At 41.3% G+C, this 26,650-nt stretch overlaps 1 protein-coding gene across 1 annotated transcript in view; it reads right to left on the bottom strand.

The window, feature by feature from the left end:
• The window catches only part of PTEN (phosphatase and tensin homolog), an 85,685-nt gene extending 61,838 nt beyond the window's left edge, over positions 1-23,847 (bottom strand). The window contains exon 1 of the mRNA XM_053307449.1: positions 23,143-23,847. Within this exon, the coding sequence (XP_053163424.1) occupies positions 23,143-23,221 (79 nt within the window). The 5' untranslated portion in view covers positions 23,222-23,847. The remainder of the gene's footprint in view (positions 1-23,142) is intronic.
• Between the last annotated feature and the right edge of the window lie 2,803 nt (positions 23,848-26,650).

The following is a 26,650-nucleotide window of genomic DNA, read 5'->3' as shown; positions in this document are numbered from 1 at the left end:
CACCATGGAAACAGCAACATGCCTTCTGGAGTGGGTCTGCCTGTCCCCTCCTGACTTTCCATGCCATCAGGTCACAGCATCTTAAGTCTCAGGTAGCTGGAAGAGGTGCAGAAACCACAAGCTATCTCCCACATTGCAATCTTAGTCTAATCAGCCCATCTCCACAAGACAATCTGCACATTTAAGCTAACTAGGCAAGCTCTTAGTAGCTAGGGACCAGGTGACCAGTATCCAATGCTGGTCCCAGTATCGCCCATTATATTTCTGAGCCCCTTGGGGACAGGAGACCATCCTCTTTAATTTTTTCCCCCTATGTGAACTGCTTTGAGAACTTTGGTTGAAGAGCAGTATATAAATATTCATAGTTGTATATTTCAGTGTGGTATGACTCCAGGCCTTATGCATGAGCAACACTAGGAGCCAGAGGTCTAAGCAGCATGCATGCTGGCCTTCATGTCTTTTGGATGTTCGAAGGCCCTGAAATCTACACAGGAACACAGAATTGGATCACACACACATTATTGTAACCTTGATATACAAACATGGGCTAGGGAGTCAACATTCTAGCACACAATAGAAACATAGGAAGCTGCCTTATACCAAGTCAGACCATTGGTCCACATCTAGGTCAGTACTGTCTAAATCGACTGGGAGCCGCTTCTCCAAGGTTGCCAGCAGAAGTTTCAGCTCTATCTTCGAGATGCCAGGGAGGAAACCTGGAACCTTCTGCATGTGAGCGGCCCCCATCCCCTAACGGGAATATCTTACAGAGCTCACATGTAGTATCCCATTCAAATGCAAACCAGGGTGGACCCTGCTAAGCAAATGAGACAATTCATGAAGACCAGAACTCGTCCCTCGAAACATCTTCCAAGAGACACCATCCTTTATTTTACCAGCATCATCTACTCAGCCCGGCTGTGTTACCTCATGCTTCTATTTTATGCCCTTTAAATATCCAAACTCTGCTCTTTGTTCACTTCTCAAACTGTAAACGTTTTCAGGCCCAGCCAAATCAGGCAAACACTTCCCATCTTGTGCAGAAATACTGACCTGGCCAACCAGTATCAATTATCACTTTCGGAAGCTGTTGTGTAATCACCTTGCACAGTACACTTACAAGTACAGAAAAACAAATATATCAATTAATTTCATAATGCTCCTCCTGCACCCCACCCTTTTTTAAAGAGTAAAATCCTGCAATGCAGGCCACATGAACAGTTTTAGATTATCCTTCCAGATATGTTTTTATGTCATTTATTTGTAAGTCAGCATATTTTAATGAAGCAATCAATCAACTTGTATGCTTTTGCTTGGGAAAGAAGCAGATGGAGTAAAAATGGGACATCTGATTTAGAATCAACAATTTAAATTAGTCTTGTCCAATTTAGAGTCAATTGACCCTTGATTCTTAAATGCTAGTATAAGATTCTTAGGCAGATTATATTCCTAGGTGATCAGGCCATCAGGAGTTTGTTCTACAGGTGAAACTCGGAAAATTAGAATATCGTGCAAAAGTCCATTAATTTCAGTAATGCAAATTTAAAGGTGAAACTGATATATGAGACAGACACATTACATGCAAAGCGAGATAAGTCAAGCCTTAATTTGTTATAATTGTGATGATCATGGCGTACAGCTCATGAAAACCCCAAATCCACAATCTCAGAAAATTAGAATATTACATGGAACCAATAAGACAAGGATTGAAGAATAGAACAATATCGGACCTCTGAAAAGTATAAGCATGCATATGTATTCAGTACTTGGTTTGGGCCCCTTTTGCAGCAATTACTGCCTCAATGCGGCGTGGCATGGATGCTATCAGCCTGTGGCACTGATGAGGTATTATGGAAGACCAGGATGCTTCATTAGTGGCCTTCAGCAATTCTGCATTGTTTGGTCTCATGTCTCTCATCCTTCTCTTGGCAATGCCCCATAGATTCTCTATGGGGTCAGGTCAGGCGAGTTTGCTGGCCAATCAAGCACAGTACACTGTATACTTTTCAGAGGTCCGATATTGTTCTATTCTTCAATCCTTGTCTTATTGGTTCCATGTAATATTCTAATTTTCTGAGATTGTGGATTTGGGGTTTTCATGAGCTGTACGCCATGATCATCACAATTATAACAAATTAAGGCTTGACTTATCTCGCTTTGCATGTAATGCGTCTGTCTCATATATCAGTTTCACCTTTTAATTTGCATTACTGAAATTAATTGACTTTTGCACGATATTCTAATTTTCCGAGTTTCACCTGTAGATCTGAATATAGTATTAACACAATGACAATTCTTCCAAAATACTCTTCAGACAATTTCTTTCTTTCTGCTTCTTTAAGCAATTTAAGTGCAAACTGTTTTTGACAATTGCCATACTAATTTGGAAATACCAATACTAGTGCTGGGCCTAAACTGGATTTCAAATGACATTCTTAAAGAAGCCAATGTGCTTTTCCTGCCAAGATCTAAAAAGTAAATTCTGTTTTTAACAAAAGAGGAACTGTACATGAATCCATTACTTGGGTGAATGTACAGCTTTGGTGCGTAATTTAGTTTAACTAGAGTGAGTGGTGGTGGTTGTATGGGGGGGAGTAGAGAAAACCGTTAAATAAGTTGGAAAGTGAACAGCTAGAGAAACCCGACAGGTCCAGTTTGCTTTAATCCACAAGCTCTTTTTGGCATTTTAAAAGAGCTAAATCTGTGTAACAGATGGTACTTTTCACTACAGATACTGCACAGTACATAGAATCTGTATATCTAACCATCTATATTTCAACAGTAAAATAATTAAATATGTGCACAAACATGCTCACTGCTGGAGGAAGTCATTTATCTGCTTCCTCAAACCTGGAGAAAATGCACAAATCACTTTTGTACCTAACATTCGCCTCATAACTTATGGAAAAAACAAATGTCCTTCTGACCAAACTTTTGCAAAATGAATTAGTTGGGTTCTCTTCACACCTTGGTTGTGCAAACATCACAGCTAAGTCTGGGCAAGCAGGCTAGTTAAAATTTGCATGACCTAGCAGGGTGGATTATTTTTATATAAAAACAACTTCAAATCAGTGATTGAAATCACACATATCCCAAAAGGTTTTAAATGATTTTTAAAGTTACTACTATGAATATTCATATACTGCTTTTTAACTAAGTTCTCAAAGTGGTTTGCACAGAAAAACGACGAAAGATGGCTCCCTGTCCCCAAAGGGCTCACAATCTAAAAATAAACAGACACCAGCTACAACCACTGGAGAAATGATGTGCTGGGGCTGGATAGGAACAGTTGTTCTCCCCATGCTAAATATAAGAGAATCACCACTTTTAAAAGGTGCCTCTTTGCTCAGTTAGAAGGGGTTACCCACTTGTATGTAATTCATGCATTTGCTAATCAAGATTGCAAACAAGTTGGTTTACAATTAAATAGTCTTCATACAAACCAAGTCTAATACCTCTACTCTAGCCACCTATAGTTCACAAGCCTTTTGCAATACATGATTATATTCCTCTTAAATAAGTGGTGCAATTATCTTTACACATTTAAGACTAAGCAAAATCACTTACTTGCGGCAAGGGTCAAAATCTACTACTGAGTTAAGTATACAGAACTGTAGAGCAAATGCCCCAAGCATTCCAGAACAAAAGCTGGTATTACTGGGCAAAACAATGCTTTTTCATAAAATGGAACTGTCCATGTTTTGTTGATGGTCTAAATAGTTTGTGGTAAATAGACATAGACCTATTGGTTCAGTTCAGATGCAATACATCATTATGGTTTAGTACTATGAGAATGAGCCTTGGCAATAATTAAATCTGGGGATACAGCAAAAAGTATTCTCAAATATCTGTAGTAACAAGAAGTTATAGGTGAGTAAACTGTGCATAGTTAACAGTTAGAAGGCTTAAAACTAACCATGCAATTTGCCAGGGCAAATAGCAGCTATCGTCCCCAGATGAATAGTAAAAGGCAAGCTGCACGTAACCCACAAAGCTCCCAGTAAAGTGACAGCAACACATTGGTGCCTGAAGTTCTGGTAGTGCCGTAATAAGCAGCAGCAGGGAGGAGGATGAAGGAGCAGTAGTGCAAAATATACAGGGCTGGGTGGGTGAACATTCACTGTAAGATTATTTGCAAGGCTGTTCAGAATGTTTACACAGTGTTCTGTGTGCAAAATATACCTGACACCAAACTAATATTTCATATATCAGGTAGCCACCGTTTCAATATGAAACAGGAAAGGGAAGGAACAGGACTACAGCATGGTAAGGTGGGGGAACAGAGTCTGTCCCCTGCCCGAGATTTTGTGTACGTACACACACAAACAGCCCAAAAGTATTCTTGCCAGGACGACAACTACTGGGAGAAGTTCATTTTTGTGAGAAAGCACAGTAAGGGGAAGGGTTCAGTCCCTCCAACTCATGCTGTGTTTCTGCCCTCCTATTTCATAGATCTGAATGATCTATGTTGAGCTGTGCTGCAATAATGCCTAGATACATTTTGGGTCTGTTGCTTTGTCAAGTGTGAGGCAGCAAACACAGTCTTGTGGCACCTTAAAAACTGATAAATTTATAACATAAGCTTTCTTGGACTACAATTCACTTCCATCAGATGCCGATTCTCAGCTAGCAGGTTTATATATAACGGGTGTAGGGAAAAGATAAGCCATTGTAAATAGTGGGGTCAAATGACCATGAAATGCAAGGGCTATCATCAGCGAAGCTGAAATCTACTCACATTTTATATCGCTTGTATTTCATGGCCATTTGGCCATACTGTTTGAGTACTTTTCTTTTTCTCTATATTCATATAATATACATGCCACTCCAGGCATCTGATGAAGTACACTATAGTTCATGTAAATGTATGCTTTAATAGGTTTGCTAGTCTTTAAGATGCCACAAGACTTTTTCCTTTGATAATTTTTCTTAATACAAAAGGGGCATTTAATTTGTTGCAGAATAGTACATAAGTGAGACCTGCAACAAAATGTTTCAGTATACCCCCCGTTGCTAGATGGCATGCCTCTCTTTGAGGTTCCAGCTAGCCTGAAACAAGAGCCTTGAAATGCTTTTCAAGCCTCAAACATTTATCTTTCCCACTTTGAGGCCCTATCCTGATGTGTTATATCACACCAGAGGTTCAGGATTGAGACTGCCTGCCAGCAACATCCCCCTCATTGGGTGGGCGTGGGTAGAAATGGGGAAATCATCCCTTTTTCCTTTCTCCTGAAACATCCCTGCACAGTGCAGGCAGAGACTAATCTCTTAGCACATATCCACTCAATCCTAATTTTCTCCTCCAGGATACTTACTAAAAGCTGTTACCAAGTTTCAGCAGGCCAATTCCTTCTGCTCACACTTTCCATTTTTCTGTGGGTGTTGTTTGTTTGGTCTTTTCAATGGGCACCTTAAACATTCTTGTCTCAACCACCAAATTAGTTGATTAAACTCCCACATCCTATCCAACTTTAATTTAGATGCTCCCTCCGCCGCTCCTTTCTCCAGCACAAAAGTGATAGTATTGCCCATAATTTTTTTAAAACTATGATTTTAATATAGGTGTCATTTGGTGGCAGCAGAATTTTACAGTTTACTTTATGCAGATAAGATATATTATATATTCTTATCACTACTCTCTCAACATTCTACAAGTTAATGGAAGCTCACAGGGCTCTTTATTGTTTGTATTAGCTTCCCATTTCTTTACAAATTGTTACACTTCTGTCTGTCTAGGGAGGCCCCAAGTATACAGCACCACAGGTATGTCTCAGCAAGCAGGCATGAGCTAGTTCAAATCAACTCAACCATTTGAGTTTGCTATTAATAAACATGATGATAATGATGATGATGAAGCAAGGCAAGAAAGCCATAGTGCAAATTGTTCCCAGAAATTGCTATATTTCTTTACTGCACTGCCAAAGAACAAACAATAGTAATACAATCAAGGTCTTTTAACAAAAAGAATGTTTCCAAATTTGTCTCCTTATGTAGTACCTTTCCCACCAGAAGGTTACTTTCTTTCAATAAGCAAACATCTATGCTATAGAACAAGGCTGCACAACTTTGGCCCTCTAGCTGTTTTTGGACTACAACTCTCAACTTCCCCAGCCACAGTGCCCAATAGGGAGGGATGATTGGAGTTGTAGGCCAGCATCTGCAGGAAGGCCAAAGTTGTGCAAACCCACTATAAAACATCAGCAACTTCCAAATATTCAATACACTTGTTTATGTGACAGAGATACAAATTCATCTGCAATTAATGCATAAGCTACTAATTTAAAACGTTCAACTGAAGGTGATTTTGTCAACATTACGTTTGGAAAAGCTAACGAAGATTAGGTTGATGTCACTGCATACACAGGACTATTTTCTAATCAATCTTTCAACACACCATGTCAGGGCAACTGCAATGAATGTTAGATGTTCTTGTTGAAAGTGGAAGCAAGCTGCAACTGAAGACTGCCTCTAACTTTTTTATGCCTGGCCAGCCCAGCTGACAGGGAGATCAGAGATTATTCCACTGCCTTATGCCCCGCATCCTCCTTTGCTAACATTATGGCACAAAGGGTGATATGGGATAAAAATGAACACACCAGGAGGAGAGGAACATGGCATAAGAAAATGTAAACTCATCTTTCAGGAACAGAAAGTTCTCACTGACCAGTTTACATATGCAAGTATTAATCTCCAGGAACAAGTTGTATGTGCACACCCTTAGTCACATGTCATTTTAAAAAAATTAACACTTATCAACCCTGCAATGAACTCCTTATCAAATTTTAGCCAATGTATACTTTTGGTGCAAGGGGCTTACTCCATTTCTTTGCCTTTAACAGCAAGAAATAGTTGCACTCTTAGTGCAGATGACCTAATCAGGAAATCTCAGACCTTGCTCCAATACAACACAGTACAAATTCTGCAAGGAATATAATTCAGACTGCAATCCTAACATTCCATTGGGAGCAGGTTTCATTGAACTCAATGTGACTTACTTCTGAGTAAACATGCACAGGGCTGGGTGCCAGCATGCTAAGGTCAGCATGGAACTTCCCATTCAGAAGGCGCATTGGAATACTGAGCTAGTAACATGCCCAGGAACCGTTTCCCCCCCACTCAAAATATTCTGTGTCATAAGAAAGAAGATGCTGAAAGAGACTAGTCCTTGTCTACCATGACAGCAGCTCTACAGTCACAAATTTAATGAAAAACCAACACTGTAGTACCTTATTAGCTACAAGAGTACACATATAAATATGTACTCTCTCAAACATGTGCTAGGGATGATCAACTGAAAACACATCACAACTTTATAATGCATTGGCATTCATTTACCGAATGTTATGAGACAAGGAGTTTTTAGAAAAGGAAGTGTTTCACGGGGGGTGGGGGGCATACTTTTTTAAAAATTTATTTTATACAAAAAACTGGGAATTTTTTCTGTAAAAAACATTGAACTTCATATCTCTGACTAGTAGTGACTAAAGTAACAATTTATCTAGAAACACCTACTTTCCAGATAGCAATATAAGTATTTCTGGAAACAAAAAATTCAAATCACAGCCAGATTAATATGAAGTAAACACACAAGGCAAGAAGGTTATTCATCGATATAACTGAAACTATTTACAAAGAAAAAAAGTGATAGGACATTCACCAGACATAAAACAAGAGTGAGGTCATGATAATCCAGAAAGTGGGGGGAAAAACACAAGTTTACTAAAGTCAGCAAGGCCTCATAACATTCACCCAAGGATTCTATGGAAAGTTAGCTGGTCTCTCAGAATCACTAGCAATTGTATGCATGAACTCATGGTAAACTGCCATGGTCCCAAAAGACGAAGGGAAAAAATATATATCGCATGTATATGCATATGTATAATGTTACAAGCCTGTTACTTCGACTTCTTATTTGGGAACAATATGCAACTGAGATTACTTATCTTATTCATTTAAAGTATTTATATCCCACCCCTCCAGTGCAATATTGCTCAGGGAAGCTTACAAAAATGGTTAAAGTCATAATTAAAAATATAACATTAATAGAATAAGTACAATATGTGAAAACACAGATCTAGTTAAAACTAGATTTAAAAAGCTAAAACATTTAAAAAAACAAAACCCTCACCAGATATAGTTGTAGATAAAATACTAAAAAGCCTCTCAGATGCTTTTTAAAACTCTTGGGGAGGGAGTCTAGCAAAGCTCTTCTGGAATGGTTTTCCAAAGTGAAGGGGTCACACCCAAAAAGACCCTGTCCTAAGAGCCTGCCAACCAAATTTCAAGTCAGTAGCAGAGCCACAAGCAGGGCTTGAGATGCTGAACCAAGGGCCTTGGCAGATTCAAATGGGCAAATTTAGTCCAACTGATACATCAGCCTCAAGGTGCACAGAGCTTCAAAATGTCAAAATCAGCACTTTTAATCTAGCCCGAAAGCAGACTAGTAGCCAGTGAAGCTGTCGCAGAATGAGCGTATTACTTGCGAAGTGACTCACATCCACGAGCATCCTTGCAGCAGTGCACTGAACCAGCTGAAGCTTCTAAATCAATTGGATTTGGTGAAATCCCATCTGGATTTCACCAAAACAAGTATGACTGAAGTCAGGTCTGACGTTTCAAAGTAAGGTTGCAGCTGGCATACCAATAGCAGCTGCCACTCCTGTACACTGCTGCCACTGGAGCCTTCAATGACAATATTCGTCCAGAAGCACCCCCAAGCTGCTAACTTTGCCTTTCATAGGGAATCTGATTCTGACCAAGACTGGATTTACTGGACCACTAGGTAATCAGTTTAATTGACCCAGAGCACTTCCGTCTTATCTGGATTAATATCAAACCAGTTCAGAGGCCTGTAAAAAGGCCTCCAAACTGGTTCGTGCACATCCCTAGTTCAGATAGGATTTGGATGAGCCTGAGATATAGTCTCTGATTACAGTCTCTAGAGCAGGACTGAGGGTGGAATCGGCAGCTTGGTGGGTAGGTTTTACACATCAGGCATGACCTCTGTGGAGTAAGCTTGACTACTGAATGTAAATTGTATGAGTGTATGGTTGATTACACAGGATACACAGCCAGAGAGGTTGTATTCCAGTAAAGGTGTTGAAAGTCTAAAGAAGCTTGTTATTTCTAAACAGTCACCTCAGTAACTTGAAAGTAAAGCCTTTGTTGATATACTGACACATTTTTATATAAGTACCTGAGTTTGAATACAAGTTTAATATATAAAATGTGGTGTACAGTCTTGCTAATTCTAAGGTTGTTACTTTGTCTCAGAAACCATTACACGTTTGACCCTGCAGTGTAGTGAATAAGAAACCACTGAAGCTATTGTACAAGAATAACGTTGTGTTTTTTTTAGTTTAGAATTCTAGAACTGTTTCAACTGTGTCTACTTACTTCTCTCCATGTTACCACTTAGGCACAATACCAAAGTTAGTGTTAGAAACCCAAATGTAATTTAATTTGGTGGTGGGAGCATAATAAAGAAACAAAAAGTGTTAAAATAAATGAAAGAGTCACCAACGTATTGTTTATTTTTACAGCTATATATTTAAAAAAAACACTAAATGTCCCAATCCCAGGCTCTGTGGCTGGAGGTGGTCTATAGCCAACAGACTAATAGCCACTGACAGACATATCCAACATGAGTTTGTCTAAACCACTTTTAAAGCCATTCAAGCTAGTGGCCATCACCACATCCTATGGTAGAGAATTCCATAGATAAGCACTGTGTGAAAAACTTCGCATACTTCGTTCCTTCCTTTCTATGGGAAAAGAGCTGGTCTTGTGGTAGCAAGCATGACTTGTCCCCTTAAGCTACGCAGGATCCACACTGGTTGCATACGAAAGGGAGACTAGAAGTGTGAGCGCTGTAAGATATTCCTCTCAGGGGATGGAGCCACTCTGGGAAGAGCATCTAGGCTCCAAGTTCCTTCCCTTGCATCTCCAAGATAGGGCTGAGAGAGATTCCTGCCTGCAACCTTGGAGAAGCCGCTGCCATTCTGTGTAGACAATACTGAGCGAGATGGACCTATGGTCTGACTCAGTATATGGCAGCTTCCTATGTTGGTCCTAAATTTCCTGGTCATCAGTTCTTGGGATGACCCCTGGTTCTAGTGTTGTGTGAAGGGGAGAAAAAATTATCTGTCCACTCTCCCTATGCCATGCATAACTTTATATACATCTCTATCATGTCTCCCTGTAGTCACCTCTTTTTGCAGATGCTGTAGCCCCAGATGCTGTAGCCTTGCCTCATAAGTAAGATGCTCCAGGCCCCTGATCACAATCTTGGATGCCCTCTTCTGCACCTTTTCCAGTTCTACAGTGTCAAGATACAGTGACCAAAACTGTAAGCAGAACAACAAATGTGGCCACACCATCTATTTGTATAAGGGTATGGCGCAGCAGGGAAATGACTTGATTAGCAAGCCAGATTAGCAAACCAGAGGATTCAGTTTGAATCCTCACTGGTATGCTTCCCAGACTATGGGAAACACCTATATTGGGCAGCAGCAATACAGGAAGATGATGAAAGGCATAATCTCATACTGTGCACAAGATGGCAATGGTAAGCCCCTCCTGTATTCTACCAAAGAAAACCACAGGGCTCTGTGGGTGCCAGGAATCAAAATCAAGTCAACAGCACACACTACCTTTATTTTAATTTTGGCATTTTTTTATTTTCAATTCCCTTTCTAGATTCCAGCATGGAATTTGCCTTTTTCACAGCTGCCGCGCATGGCATTGACACTTTCAACGAGCTAGCCACCACAACCCCAAGATCTCTACTGACAGCTCAGACCCCATTAGTGTATATGTGAAGTTCGGTTTTTTGGCCCAATATGCATCACTTTACACTTGCTTGCACTGAACTACATTTGCCATTTTGTCACCCACTCACCCAGTTTGGAAAGGTTCTTTTGGAGCTCCTCACAATCTGTTTTGGATTTCACTAGCCTAAATAGTTTAATATCATCTGCAAATTTGGCCAATTTGCTTACCCCAACTTCTAGAATAAATATGAACAAATTAAAGAGCACTGGTCCAAGTACAGATCCCTAGGGGATCCAACTTCTTGCTTCCCTCCATTGTGAACACTATTTATTCCTACCCACCGTTCCCTGTCCTTCAACCAGTTACCAATTCACACATGAACATGTCATGTCCCCTTATCCCATGAGTAAATTTAGCAAATTTACTCAATAACCTTAGGTGGGGAACTTTCTATTTTATGAATTTATTATATCTATGTAAAGTGCTTTGGGAACTTTTGCTGAAAACGGTATATAAATATTCATCGTATTTGTCAAAAGCTTTTTGGAAGTACAAGTATACTATTTCAACCGGATCACCTTTATCCACATGCCTGTTGACACTCTCAAACAACTCCAAAAGATTAGTGAGGCAAGGCTTGCCCTTGAGGGAGGCATGCTGGTTCTCCTTCAGGAAGGCATGTTCTTCTATATGTTTTTGTCCTTAAACATGCTTTCCATCCATTTACTCAGCACAGAAGTTAAGCTAATTCACCTGTAGTTTCCCAGATCACCCCCTGGATTCCTTTTTGAAAATCTGAGTTGCATTAACTACTTTCTGGCACAGATCTTGATTGTAAGGACAAGCTACATATTTTTGCTAGATCAGCAATTTGACATTTGAATTCCTTCCGAACTCTTGGGTAGTGATTTGTTAATTTTTAGGTTTTTCTCAAGACAGCTTAGAATATGCTCTCTCATCACCTCAAAATGGCCCAAGTCTTCGGCCTCCAAGCATGAGAAGCTCAGTTCCAGAGCGGGGATATGATCAGTATCCTCCACCAGGAAGACAGATGCAAATAACTCATTCAGCTTCTCTGCAATCTGCTTATCCTCTTCAATAATCACTTTCACAACCTCATCATCTCAGCGCCCAACCACCTCCCGGGCAGGTTTTCTGCTTCTGATCTATTTCAAGAAGCTTTTGTTATTCCCCTTGACACTTCTAGCTATATGCTCTCTTTTCGCATATCTTATTGTCTTCTTGCATTTCTTTTTCCAGAGCTTCTTTCTTTCTGTTCTCTTCGTTTGGGCAGGACTTCCATTTTCTGAAGCAAGTCTTTCCTTTTACAGCTTCCTTCACTACTTGATAGCCATGGTGGCATCCTCCTGAACTTGGAGGTATCTTTCTTCCATCTTGATATATATTCCAACAGAGCTTCTATTTTTGTGGTTTTAAATAAGTTCCATGCTTTCTTGAGTGATTTGATCCTCCTGACTTTCCTTTTCAGGTTCCTTTTTACTAGTCCCCTCATTTTTAAGTAGTTTCTTCTTCTTAGGTCCAACGCACCTGTGTTGGACTTCCTTGACAATGTTCTACTCACATATAAGCTGAATTGGGTCACACTATTGTCACTGTTCACCAATAGTTCTACAACTCTGATATCTAGTAACAGGTCCTGGGCACTACTCAGGATTAAGTCCAAGCTCACCTTCTCTCTGGTTGGTTCTGCAACCAACTGTTCCAAGGCACAGTCATTTAGCATGCCTAGAAATGCCTAGCACGCCTCTGTCAATACCCACATGTGAATTTGCTTTGTCAATGTGAGGGTAATTGAAGTCACCCATTATTACAGCTCTGTCTCTCTTTGATGCCTCTCTGATTTGCTTCTCCAACTTCAGGTCTCTCCCAGTATTATAATCCAGAGGGCGATACCACGTCCCTAACATCATATCATTTCAGTCCTCGTACTGTTATCCATAATGATTCTGTGGAGGACTCTGCTCCTCCCATGTTTTCTAAGTTGTTGGATTCTATCCCCTCTTTATTATACAGTGCTACTCTATCCCCCAAATCCTCCCCTCTGTCCTTTCTGTAGAGTTTGTATCCAGGTATATCCCACTGGTTCTCACCATTCCACCAGGTTTCCATTATGCCTGCTATATCTATGTTTTCATTAGCAACCAAGCACTCCAGCTCACCCATCTTGGCTTGGAAGCTTCTTGGCATTGGTATATAAATACCTATACGCCAAGCCTCTTACCTGGTTGTTGGCATGTGCTACCTCCCTTACTATCATTTGACCGTTTTGACCAGCTGTCATGTGATTCTGTCTGCTCTACTCCTGGTGCACCCTCGCACCTTAGGGGATTTTGCTTGCTGAACCAGAAACCACCAGTTCCTGTCAGCAGTCCTGTTTACTCCCCAGAAATTCATAGCACAATGGCTCTGAATAGGTAAGTTCACTAAACTATTATGGTGATTAGGTGCTGACAGACTTAACCCTTCAATAATTTATTTCTTCTTTTAAATTCAGGGGACAGCTATGAAGATAAAGCAGCCCAGAAGTTATATCATGATTAAATATTACAGGAACAAAGCATGTTTGGCAAATAAAATAAAATAAAAATTGTGATATACTAAGAATGAGAAGGAACAGTTTTGAAGTAAAGGGAAGAAGACCAAAGAGAAATATTAGAAAGATGTACTAATTGTAAGAGTAGTTCAATAATTGAAGCAGCTTCCTAGGAAGGTTGTAGAATGCTCTTTCTTGAAAGTTGCAAGAGAAGAGTACATAGAAGTTTGCTAGGGCTGCATCAGAGTCTTGCTTAATACCGTTTTACAAGAGGATATATGAGCAACTTTCTTCCTACTCTGATTCTACAAAAAGAAGAATCACTAAAAACTGTCTGAATATTTACTACTACTAAGGCAGAACAATATCTATCTATCTATCTATCTATCTATATATATTTGAAGATTATTCTTGAAGACATATGGATCTGGTTTTAGAACAAATTAACAGGTGAAAACTAAGACTTAATTGACCTCACCAGCAATTGTTCCAAGGAAGCAATCATGAGCAGGCCTAGACTCCGACCCTGCTATCTTCTCCCAGCTCTCATCACACGGCGAAAGTCATAAGGTCACATGCATATTTGAACAGCAGACCTTACCTGAACCTAGGAAAATCTCCCAGTCATGGAGAGCCTGTGGTTATAGCAACAGGGTCTCTGAATTTTGATGTTCCTGTTCCTGCCCCACCCCCCGCCCGGAGCACAGGGGTGAAGTGTAAATCAGAAGCCTGTTCCCAATCTCTCTCTGATGAATCCTGGGAGAAAAGGAGCAGACAGGCTTATGGTTATTCCCAGCAACTGTCTGGGAACAGACAAGAACAAGATTCCAACAGTGGAAAAGCCATTAATTCACACGAATGCTCCTTATAGGCAAATGGCAGCTAAGTGTTTCCAGGAATACAAGTGCACTCCCCACTTGCCTGTGATAAATTAAAAGCTGTGGGGATGCACCATACCTAAAGAAATTTAATTACTCTATAAAGCAAGGGTAGGAAATGTTGGCATTCCAGCTGTTGAACAACAACTTCCTTCATCCCCAGCCACAATGTATTGTAGTCTATTTATTGCCTCCTACTTTAGCTTTCAAACAAACAAAAATCCTGTGTCCAATGCTATCTTCAAGTTTGAAAACATTCACAGTTTTCATTAATTTATTCCAATGAAAGTATTAGATAATGCAGACATGGGATGGAAAGGCCAAATTCATGCATGTGTCCTTGGCTAAAGAAATTATATTCTATTCTAAAATCACAGCAATAGTTAGGAACCTCTACGTTTTATAGAAAAAGAATGTGATCCTAGAAGAGGTTTACATGAAAACAAGTCCCAAAGTTCATTGCAACTGAAATGAGCATAGGACTATAGTCTTCTCTCTTAAAAACCTTACACATCAAGTTCTGGAACATATGATTATGCATGTAAAGTTCTGCAACTAATAAATTGAACCAAGCATCATTTACGCCTTGAAAACACATAAAATGCTATGCATACACAATGTAATTAAGATTACACTCTTCAATTTTAACACTGTTGTGCATATTATTCAATCATTTCATGAATTCAAAATGCTTGAAACCACTGTTTTACTGAAAGCACAGAGAGAATCATTTTCATGACACAGGTCAATTTAAAAAGGGTCTCTAAGTTTAGCATCAACGACACCAGAAACTGTAAAATTGGCATTTATCCGAATGCCCTGAGACTTCCTAAAGTTACTGGAATGTTATAACTACAGTTAAATAGGACTATGTTTTGCAACATCCAAAGCCAAATAATATATACTAGGGCTGTGCACTTCAGTAAATTTTGATTTCTGACATCCAAAATCCCTGCCACTACCACCAGAAGGCAGGAGAGCAGTGGACAAGTACCCTGCTTAGTGCAGTGGTGGCAGCTCTCCCAGCAGCTGTATAGGCTTCCCAAGCTGCCCTTCGCTTCCCACCCATTCCCAAAGCTCCCGAGAATCGCTGTGCTGCTCAGCCTCCACAGAGCTGGGTGGGCAGTTAAAGGGCCATCACCACCACTGCAATACCCAGGGCACTTGTCCCGCATCCTGCTGCCTCCTGTTGAGATTTCAGGCGTCAGAAATCCAACGTTACTGAAGCGCACAGTCCTTATATATACCAGCCCTCTACTACTGCACAGAGGTGGCTGCTCCCAGCAGTGACCTTTCAGTGCAAAGTGGCCTCTTTTGGAGGTAGCAGAGCCCTGAACTGTCCCAGCATCCACTCAGAAGACGCATGGGGAGTGCTGTGAAAGCAGAATATGTAGTTCCTTCAAATGCTTTCCCCACAGAGCTCTAGGGGGTAAATGGTACACATCCCAGCACTCCCCATGCAATTTCGCAGCTATCACCAAGGCAATACAGGCGCTACTTCTTGTGAAGTAAGTCCCCCCACACTGGAAGCCCACAGTACTGCGGAAGGACTGCCACACTTGAAGCAGTGACTTTCACACAATTCCAAAGGGTTGTACATATTATTTGGATTTGGATTCTCCAAAAGCACAGCCTACTGAACTATATCTCTAGAACATTTACCAATGCAATAGTCATTAGTTTCCATTCTAAATATGTACTACTATAAGGATTTCTGCCTTTATTTTTTTAAAAATGCATCTGAAAGATACATGTCATCAGGGCTATGGAAATCCATTAGTCTACCACATGGTGACGAGTGAAAAAATGAAGCCTGACGAGTGAAACAAGTTCTGATGAATAATTGGCCAATATAGCTTAAGGAACCATCTGACAAGTAAAATATTTTGTCCGACTAATAAACTGAGCCAACATTTCTTCCTGTGTGTCATGGCAGATTTTTCCAATCCCAAACATATACAATCTGCCCAAGAGATTCTATTTATTGCCTCAATGAATACAACTATAAAACTGTTCTTTTGTAAACTTTGTTCAGCATTTTGCTGTGGCTACTGTTTTTCTATGGCTGAAACATATGGTTGTTGCAGTGTTACATACAAAGAGTTATTGACGACCACTGACATCCAGACTGAATTACTTCTAAGTAAACCCACTGAAATCAATTCAAGTTAGCAATATCTCAATGGGACTACTCATGAGTAAGTCAGTCTGAATATCAGCCACCAACTTCTTGATCCATGACTAACACACCAACAAGATCCTAAAGACATGACAGAATTCAACACAAAACCAAAAAAGTGGCAGTAGTTTTCACATAACTTCTACTAGCAATAGCAATAGCAATAGCACTTACATTTATATACCGCTCTATAGCTGGAAGCTCTCTAAGCGGTTTACAATGATTTTAGCATATTGCCCCCCAACATTCTGGGTACTCATTTTACCGACCTCGGAAGGATGGAAGGCTGAGTCAACCTTGAGCCCCTGGTCAGGATGGAACTTGTAACCTTCTGGTTACAGGGCGGCAGTTTTACCACTGCGCCTCCAGGGGCTCATTATGGGGTGACAGCAAACACTGCTCTCGAAATAATTTCTTAATCAAATTGTACTGAATTAGTTTTCAACAGTGTTTAAGTCCACAGCCTTCTACTACTACCACCATTCACTACTAGCAAAATGCACTTAAGCGGGAAGCAGAAGACCTGCATATTTCAGGGATATTCAAGTATTACTGTGTAGCTGTCAGCTCTGTGCACCTATGTACTGTTCCTCTCTGTAGGATCCCAATCAATGGGTCTAGACTACCAACTATTAAAGCAGCTGGGCTTGTTCTGAACTAACCAATGTCCCCAAGCAAAAGCCCATAGAAAAGCCATTCAGCAGCTTCAGGGAGGCTCAGGTGCTTTACAACAGAATTTTCTTGAGTTTTTTTAGTGCTGAGATTAAAGGCCCATTATATATGGTCAAATTTCATGAAAATGATGCATTCTTTCTAAAAGGAAGTGCACAGCTTGGATACACCACTGAGGTGAAGGCTTACCACCTCCCATCATGCAGCAATGGCAACATTTGGCTTCCACAACTCCCCCTGATCAGAGCCTATTTACTTCGTACCAAAATGCCTATCATTACAACATGTGGGTGTGACTGTGGAAAGAGAACCAGAGTGGGTAAATCTTCCACACACTGCTTCCCTCCAATCCCACTGGTCTACATCCAGTTTCTACAACAGAGAGGGTAACTACTGAAGGACAATAGTACTATACATGCACAAAAGCCATCATGTTATAAGTAGTAATGTCTAACGTGGATGGGGACGACCCAGCTTCAAATTCTACTCATGAAATTTATTAAGTGATCTAGGGCAAGGTCCTCTATCTTATCTTAACCTATCTCATAATACTGTTGGCTAAAATTATGCATCCTTTCTGAAAACAGATGTACAGCTATATGCTATTCAGTGTAGGTATATAATTCCAAGGTTTTTGTAGTAAGACATAGAAGTGTGAAAAAGTATAAAAATATTGTCAACGTCAGGCAACCAAAACAAACACAATGACAGATACTATGTTAGGATTTTTTTAGCAGTGTCAACAATACTGCACAAACATTCTTATTTAGCCAGCCAAAATTACAAATGTATGTCAGAACAAAAGGAGTGGCCTCAATATTTATACACCACACAAGGCAGGTTATTTCTAGATACATAAAAACATGCTTTCTGAAGTTGGTAAGCACAAATCTACAATACTAACACTTACGGGTGTGATCTCTAGCACTTGCCTTATTTTAGTTGTTTAAACCTTTTACCAGTCCAGTAGAAATGGCCATACTGATGGCATTACTATATCGTAAGATTTAATACTACTAAACATTACTAACAATAATATTGTATGGACATCCTAAATCGGTATTTATCAATAATAGACTGCTTATGTTAAAAACAAGAATCTCATATCCTGTTAAATCTACAGTCAAGAAATAGCCCAAAGTCTCCCAAACCCAGGCTATGGCTTCAGAGTAGTGCTGCTGTGCTATTTTGATTTTGCCCTTGAAATAAGAGGTCTGACTTGCCACCTGATGGGTAAAGTTAAGAGGCTGGGGTTCTCCTTCCAGGCTCAATTTCCTACAGAAGATCCAACATGAAGCACAAAATGCAGAAAACGCAGCAACAAAACAAAAAGGCAGAAAGACCTGCAAATGTAGCAGTTATTCTAATGCACCTATGAAGATGGTATAGTCAGTTACTTCAGAGTGGGGTGCAGGAGAGCTTTTTTGTTGGCTGAGGAAAGATCAGATAAGGGCAGAGTCTCAAGGTGATTGCATCACATTCACTGAATAGGCTACGGGTTAAATCAAGTTCTCTTTTGCTCTACTACAGGCAGTCATAGAGCTGGAGTTGCATAAAGCTCACTTATTTGCAGACACTGATTTGTGACCAACAAGACCAGATGAAGGTATCTGGTCAACACCCTCACTTTCTACGAAATAGTCCAAACATTTTGCAACCGCCCAGAGACAGAAGTTTCGAGTGGTCTACAAATTTGGAAAAACTGAAATAAATATATGAACATGAGACATAACTAGCAGAATAATTCCTGTGCTTTTGGCATGCCATGATTTGGACAACTGAACATTATAATATTTGCTAATGCCTTAAGAATTTAGTTAGCATTAGCCTTTCACACATCATCTTCCAGAACTCTATTATTTGAAACCCAGATTTCAAAGGTAGTCTTTTTAATTTTACAAATCACTTCTATTGAACTTATCTTTTATGTCAAAGAGAGCTGATGCACATTTATAGATGCCAAATTTTCATTTTTGGTGAGAAATTAGAGCCCACGCCAAACACACATATGTGTGTGGAAAAGACTGGTCGACACTCCTGCTGCATATGCTGACAAGTATGTACTTGTAGTTTCTAAATTATACATTATGAATTCAAATCTAGATATAATAGCACTAAACACAATTCATTTCAGAATCTCCCCCCCCCCCCCGTTACCCAAATTTTTGCCTCTCTCAAAGGCTTCTAGGACAGGACTTGAGAAATCCCAGGCACCCAGGAGGCACAGCCCCTAGAAATTTAACTGTGGCACCTTGACTAAGATATTGAAAGATAAATTTATTTAATAAAATCTGTATTTTATATGTACTTAGATACATACTGCTCTAAGTAAATTACTTGTAAAAAGGATAAAAACAAGAATTCATTTACCCTCCCCCTCCACAATGTGTCACTAACCACAGTAATTCTATCAAGTGTCCATCAGCTGGCTCCTAGATTTTGGGGCTGGCTGCTAGATACAAAGAAAATGTGTCAAGGCCTGCTCTAGGATGAACAATTTCAATTAATCCTGCCTATTTTTACATAGTACTATATACCAATTATCCCCCATACAAGATCAGACAAACTCACTGCAAAAACTGCTACAAATTAAGTTTATAAAGACAGAAATACAAGCACCAGGTTATGGAACATGCTTTGCGTGCATTATGCCCCACATTCAATCCTTTGGCATCTCCAGTAGCAAGGCTGGGAAAACATCTTCCTGTGGCCTTGGAGAACCACTGTCAGCAAAAATAAGTAGTACTAAGCTAAACTGACCATTGATCCAACTCAATATAAGGCAGCTATCACTGTTAAGATAATCATTCACATATACATAATTATATTATGACAGAATCCAAACTTTCAGCTGTTTTATATGCCAATTCCTTTACCAGTTACCTACCACTTCAAATAACCCTTTTTATTAAACAAAGCTGCAGCGCAACACATGGTTACTGCTTGTACAGCAACACATGTGGCTACTGCTTATACAGCAACTACTACTGACCACAAGAGCACCAAAAGCAGTGATTTAACTGTGTACACAAGTAACATGTTAATTTTTAACTTCATGTTTAGTTTGCATACCTTTACAAATCTGTACGTTCTAACTACAGCTTTCAAGTCAAACAATTCCTAACTGAAAGCACTTGGGGAAAGAAATAAAATCCATCTATTCCAAAGTACTTGGGAGAGATGAATACAAGTAAGGAAGCATAAATCAGATATTCAATCTTCCATTAAGATTATACCAAAATACATTCCAACAAGACAAAATTTCAACATGTGAATTAACAGAGCAGCAAGATTAATACATTTTCTCACAACATTTGAGGATGTACCAGAAGCAATGCGTTGTCATTCAACATGCTTTAAATACTTTTTCCACAAGAATTGTGTTGCTATTCCAATATGCAATGTGCCCCAAGTACAAATCTTCCTTAAATTAATGTAATATTGGGACTGTGCAACAAGTAGTAAACATCCACTCCTTCTCATAAGAACTTGTGTTCAATTTACTACCACATGCAATCTTATATCTATGAAATAGATACTTCTGAGTCTATTATGTTTTTAATTAGGAGGAAAATAAGTCATTAGTTATGACTAAATTCCACAAGAGTAATGGAACAGGATTTACAGTACAATCCTAGCCAGGTTTACTCAGAAGTCAGTCCCAATTTAATAGTTTGTAATTAGTTACAATTTTTGCTTGATTGTGTCCATTGTACTTGAATACTTAACACACTTTTTAAAAATCCACAACTTATTTCTTGTTTTATAGTTTCATGAAGTAGAAATTACTCCCCCCTCCAATGGAAAAAGTGAGGGATTTCCAGACTACATCTGAGGAAATAAGCATACCACAGTGTGCTACATGCAACTAATTACAGAAGGGTAATTCTGGAAGTCTTAGACACTACAAGCAATAAAATAATTCATAAGGGATTCCTCGCACAATATTTCTATGCTTATTAATTTAACCAATTACACCTGCATATAATTTAATCCACAACTGACTACTGCTGAACAAGTTGCTTGGATTATTTTTGCTAGTCTACAAGGTCCAAATAGATTTGTCATTCATTGATGGGTGAAGTGATTTCATCCTTTATTCAAATAGGTGGAAGATTATTCAGTACAGCAGTTATGCTTTTTTGCTTTTAATTTCATACATTTAACCTTTCAATTAACCATGCTACATCTTCAATAAAGCAGCTGTCTTGCAATTCATAATTAACACAAATAAAGATTCTACACAACTAAGAACAAATTTGTTAGCATCTTTAAAATGCTAAACTGGGATCAGTCCCATTTCAAAGAACTGGGGTCGGTTAGATTTCAAATAATTAATGTCATCAGTGGAGTAGTCAGTTCTATTCCTCTGAAGATATGCGTGAAGAATACACTCTGAACAGAACTGCTAAATGAATTATTTAAAAATATTCAAAGTATTTTCTTCAACAGTGGTTGTTGTTTTACAGGATCACTGTATGCACTTAGCAAAATTTGTTGCAGACATATTTTCAAATCACAGAACCTAATCTTCCAAGACACTGGAAGCCTCCAAAGGGTTAAACACATGGAATAAGTTATTTGGTATTCACTTCTGAAAATCTGAGACTCCAACTCATTAAACTAAGACCAAAGCAAGATTAGAGCCTCTCCACACCCATGTACAAACTGCTACTATTTTACAACTATAATCAAGACATATATATATATTTTTAGTAGTCTATCTGAAGAACTATGAACCTAATTTAGAATTGCTTTCTGAGAAGGGTTCTCACTTTTAATCAGTATTTCGGAAACATTCTAATCTATTTAATATAGCATATCACTTTGCTATATGAAGCCTCTTTCTGCATATGAAACCACCTCTGTGCTTTAACTCTGGTGAGTGATATGAACACTTGCAACTGCAACACAGTAACTGTATACAAGTTAACATTCCAATTCTATTTATTTTGGCTTGCATTATCAGGTTTGGTCTTAATTAAATACTATATTATAAGATCTGGAAGAGAGGTGGTCTTAGTTGTCAATCAGCTGACACAAAGAACCTACATTCATGAGTACAATGACCACGCCTCCCACCCCGAGTCTATAAAACTAATGGTGTGAATTCATCTGTTATCACCAATTTAATCATCATACTCAAGTATTAGAATTTACAACTATGCACTTTCATACCATAAATTTCATATTCAACTACATCACTATTTAGAACTCCACTACTTTAATAGGAGAAGTTACTGAAGTCAATAGAGATTGTTTCAAGATTACCATCACTCTGAAACACACCAGGTAGTCAATTTCTGTAGGACATAACCCAATGTAAGATGCATGTCAGGACAAGGCAGTTTAATTTCAAATGAACACTAATGTTAATCTTTGCAATCATCATTTGCTGCATATAATACACATGTCATCATTTAAGATCAACTACTGAGCCTCTATTTTTACTTAATAAAACACCACACAAAAACCTATTAAGTGGATAATACCTATGGCCAATCTCCCCATCTGCAGCCAGGAACGAAATACTATGTAACCAACCTACAGTGCCCATTTTTCTATACCACAAGGAACATCTTCCAGAAGACAAAGGCATTAGAGCCACAGAGTACCAAGCTCTTTGTCAGAATAGCTGGCAAAGTTTTCACACACACCCCTCTGCCATCATAAATCTAACCGTGCCACATTATATTAGACAAGAAATACCAAAAAAAACCCACAACACCATACTGGATAATTGCTGCAGGATTCTGATGCAACAGCGATAGGTGCACTACTGATTCCCACTTGAATTCCAACTCTACCTTTAATGCCAGGCCTAGGCCTAAGCTTGCCAGATTCTCGCTGCTGGAAACAGGGAAGGTGAGGAAGGAAAAAGTCACAGCAGCTTCCCCCACTCCATCCACCCCCAGAACATGGTACCTAAAGGTGAACCAGAGAGAGTCTAAAAGGAACCCACCACTGGTCTACAACAATAGACATGGTGGGGAGAGATAAGTTGTAGGGGCTCCACCCCACCCCCCAATACAAGGGGAGAGCAAGGTATGCCCGACCCAGGCAGGCCTGAATCAGATTTGGGATACAGGTAAGATCTAAATCGAAGCCATCCTCCTGGTATCGCCTTTTGTTCCTGCTGACGAACTCTTTGATGATGGCGGTCATGTCTGTGAGCCTGGAGCCGCTCAAGAACAGCAGGGACAGGCACAGCAACAGCGGCTGCAGGGCGCAGATGGTTCTAGCCTTGGCGGAGGAGACTGTCCCTCCACCTTTCCCCACCGATGAGGAAGACGACGAGCCAGCAAAGCAACGCTGCTCCTTCCTCCGGCGTTGCGAGGATGGCACCGTGAACAGGGCCTGCTGCGGCTGCAATTCAGGCGAAGGCCCCGCCGCGGCAGAAGGGGCCTGGCCAGAAGGCGGTGGCGGGGAAGGGATTCTCCTGCTGCTACTGCAGCTCCCGGCACTGGCGCGGCTACCCGGTGCTCCTGCTGCTGCCAATACCTTGAGTGCGGTGGGGGTGGCGGTGGCAACGGCGGCGGATGGGTAGATATCGGGCCGAGTCTCTTTAGTGCTGGTGCTGAGCGAGGAGAAAGAGGAAACGCTGCCGCCACTGCCTTTGAGTCGCTTTTTTCCTCTCTTGGGCAGCGACGCTCCAAGCAGAAGCGGTGACAGCGGCTCCGCGGGCGCGGAGAGGGCCCCCCCTTCTTTCCTCTCCCCGCCCCTCACCCCCTGCGAAGGGGGGGCCAGGCAGGCGGACAAGCAGTCAAGGTTTAGGTTCAGTGGAAGGCGTCCGACTTAAAGTTTGACTCGGCGGCTGGCTCCTTGGCTCTGGCTCCGGCTCCCTCCCCGGGGCGAAGGGAGAGAGAAGCGAAACGGCAGGGCCTGGAGCAAAGAAATGCGCGCAGCAGAGGGAGGAAAAGCTCAGGTCCTGAGGGGACCGCGGGGCTGGAGGCTGCCCCGTGTCATCTCGCTCGGCTCCTCGGTGCCCTCCTCAATCAATCCGGCGCGCCGCCCGCTTATCCTCACGCCGCGCGCGCGCGCGCGCACCCCCCACCCCCCCGCCTGCCTCCCTGGAGCGTTGGTCTGTCCGTCGGTCCGCTGGGCTGTGGCTCCGAGCCCCAGCGCCAATTGCCTGGGCTTCAAACTGCCATCATGGCTGCAGCTTCCGAGAGAGAGGGGGGGGGGAGAACGAGGGAAGGGAAACAGGGAGGGGGGAAGGGATAACGAGGGAACAGTACCGAGAGGGAGAGGAGGGAGAGAAAAAGTGAGCGCTACGGTCCCACTCCTCGCAGGTTCCCTCCGCCACCGCTGACGAAAAAATTAGTTCTCCTTCGCCACATCACCGCCGCCTCAGCCACAGCTCCAGACGACTTGCTGCGCGCCTAGCCAGCAACCCCCTAGCTCCATAAGCCACCCCCGCTCCGGAGCAAGAAGCGGCGGGGACTTTCCGCATGGAAGGTACTGGCCAGGTTCGGCGAGCGCGGGAGGGAGGGCGAGCGCGCGCACACGTACTGGGCGGCGGAAGGATACAGCAGGCGATTGCCTCATCGCACTGACGGGCTAATTCCCTACGGAGTCACGTGATGCGCGCTTGAGGAGGGGGGAACTTCCCGCTTCCCCAACCACAGCCGCCATCTCCGTCCCCCTCCCTCCCTCCCTCCCCGCAGTGAAGGCAAGGGGCTAGCGTAGCGGCCGCCAGCCCTTGCACCTTAGGCTTGGAAGATATAGAAAGAAATTGGCCTCTGCTGTTTGGCTATTGGAGCGCTTGAACCATTGCAAGAATGGTTGCCAATTGACTTAATAGAGAGACCTGGCCTACTCCTGTGCCTTTCACAGCAACCCGATTTGCAGAATTTAGCAGGTGCAGCTTTTAACTGCATAGGGATAACTATAATTCCCGGCTAAAGGTTGCAGATCGAGGTGGCGATAGAACAAAATCCAACAAAGTTTGTTTCTCGAATTGCAAATTGGGTAGTGGGTCTCTACACCTTGGGCAGAGAGAACATAAACTCTTGAAGAAGAAAAACGTGTAGATAAGGGGGGGGGGAATGTATCAAGCAGAAACCTTTCGCGGTCGGTTTTTTTCGCGGGGAGGGATTAAGGGGAAAGCTGGGCGTTGAATCCCTGCAGTGTGGCTGCATCGGATGGAAACCGCAGAACCCATGGCACCCAGTCTGGGCTGATGCTGGAGAAAGGTGCTTTCTCAGTCGTAGACACCTGTAAACCTGAAAGGGAAGGGCTGCGTTCCGTGGCTCTCCTGCTGATGTCACTCGATGCTCAAGAGCTGACTGACAGCAAAGTCTTCCTGGCCAGCAGTTCGCTACTGTTCAAGAGAAGATTGCGGGGAAGGGAGGGAGCAGAGGAGTACAAGGGCAAGTACTAGAAACGGAGTGAATTCAGAGAGGTGGAAGTAGGACTGCGGTGGCCCCCAGGTGGCTGCAACACAGCTCGAGATAAGCCGCCTTCTTTCTATGGCTGGCATCGAGCTCAAACATATACAGCAGGAATCGCAAGGAACGGATGCAGCTGCAACCAAGGCTGCTGCGCCACCTATTGCCTCGGAAGAGGAAATAGCAGCTAAAATAGCAGGGTGGAAGGGCAGCGGGGGGGGGGGCACTATCCCACCCCTCTACCCTCACAATTCTCAGGGCCATCACCACCGTCGTGAACCTCATCTGTCCCTAGTTCAGGCACAGAGCCCTGCTCCAGTGCTTGCACGGTAAAAAGATACGGGCCCTGTCTTAAACCAGGGTGAGTGACGATTCTCAAAGCTTACTTGAAAGAAAGGCAAAATCAACCAGAACCATTCCGCTTTCAAACTAGAGGCTTTTGAAACTTGTCTATCACGGGATCTACAAAAATAAATAAATAAAAGTTGAGTTTCTCAAGATTCTGTATTCTGATGCCAGATCTTACTATGCACAATATGGAGAATAAGGGTTGCAAACTGGGGGAATCTTGGCTTGCTCTTTTATACCGGCTTGGACTGTCTTACTTTGCTTGTACATCAGTTGCAACAGTTATTCAGATTTATAATACACAAATAATGTTTCAGTTGAGAATATTTTGCCATCTCCTTTTGTGAGGACTTATTGAAATAATTCATTTGCTTCTCTGTTCTGTTGCTGTCTTAAGTTATCGTCTCATCTTTTGGCTCTGATGGCCTAACTGATTCTCTGGAAATTTCTTAAGTATGTAAATATTTTCTTGGGCTCTTCTATAAGCTATTCTATTGGAACGTGTGGCTGTGATTCAGAAACCTATGCATGCCATCTGCACGCACACATCAGTTTTTCTGTTTCCAGCTGCTCACTCACCAACTGCTTTAAATAGCATTTGAACTTTCCTGAATTTAAAAAGTATTTTAGTATACAGTAGGTCCAAAAGAGGAGCGGACAGAGAAACTCCATGCATTTTCACTCCCTTTAGTTGCTTTCCTGATTTTTCTATTACATCTTCCTTTGAAGCTTAATACTGATACTGTTATTACTCTTCAGACAAAGCAGATCTGATAGATCATCTTTGCCTTGAAACATAAAAAGGCCATCGTGAAAAAAAGAATGCAGTATAATTCTGTTGAGCCAATTGTCTTTA

This window comes from Hemicordylus capensis, chromosome 3, assembly GCF_027244095.1.
Source record: "Hemicordylus capensis ecotype Gifberg chromosome 3, rHemCap1.1.pri, whole genome shotgun sequence".
NCBI classification, from domain to species: Eukaryota; Metazoa; Chordata; class Lepidosauria; order Squamata; family Cordylidae; genus Hemicordylus; species Hemicordylus capensis.
This window is presented reverse-complemented; position numbering and strand designations above follow the sequence as displayed.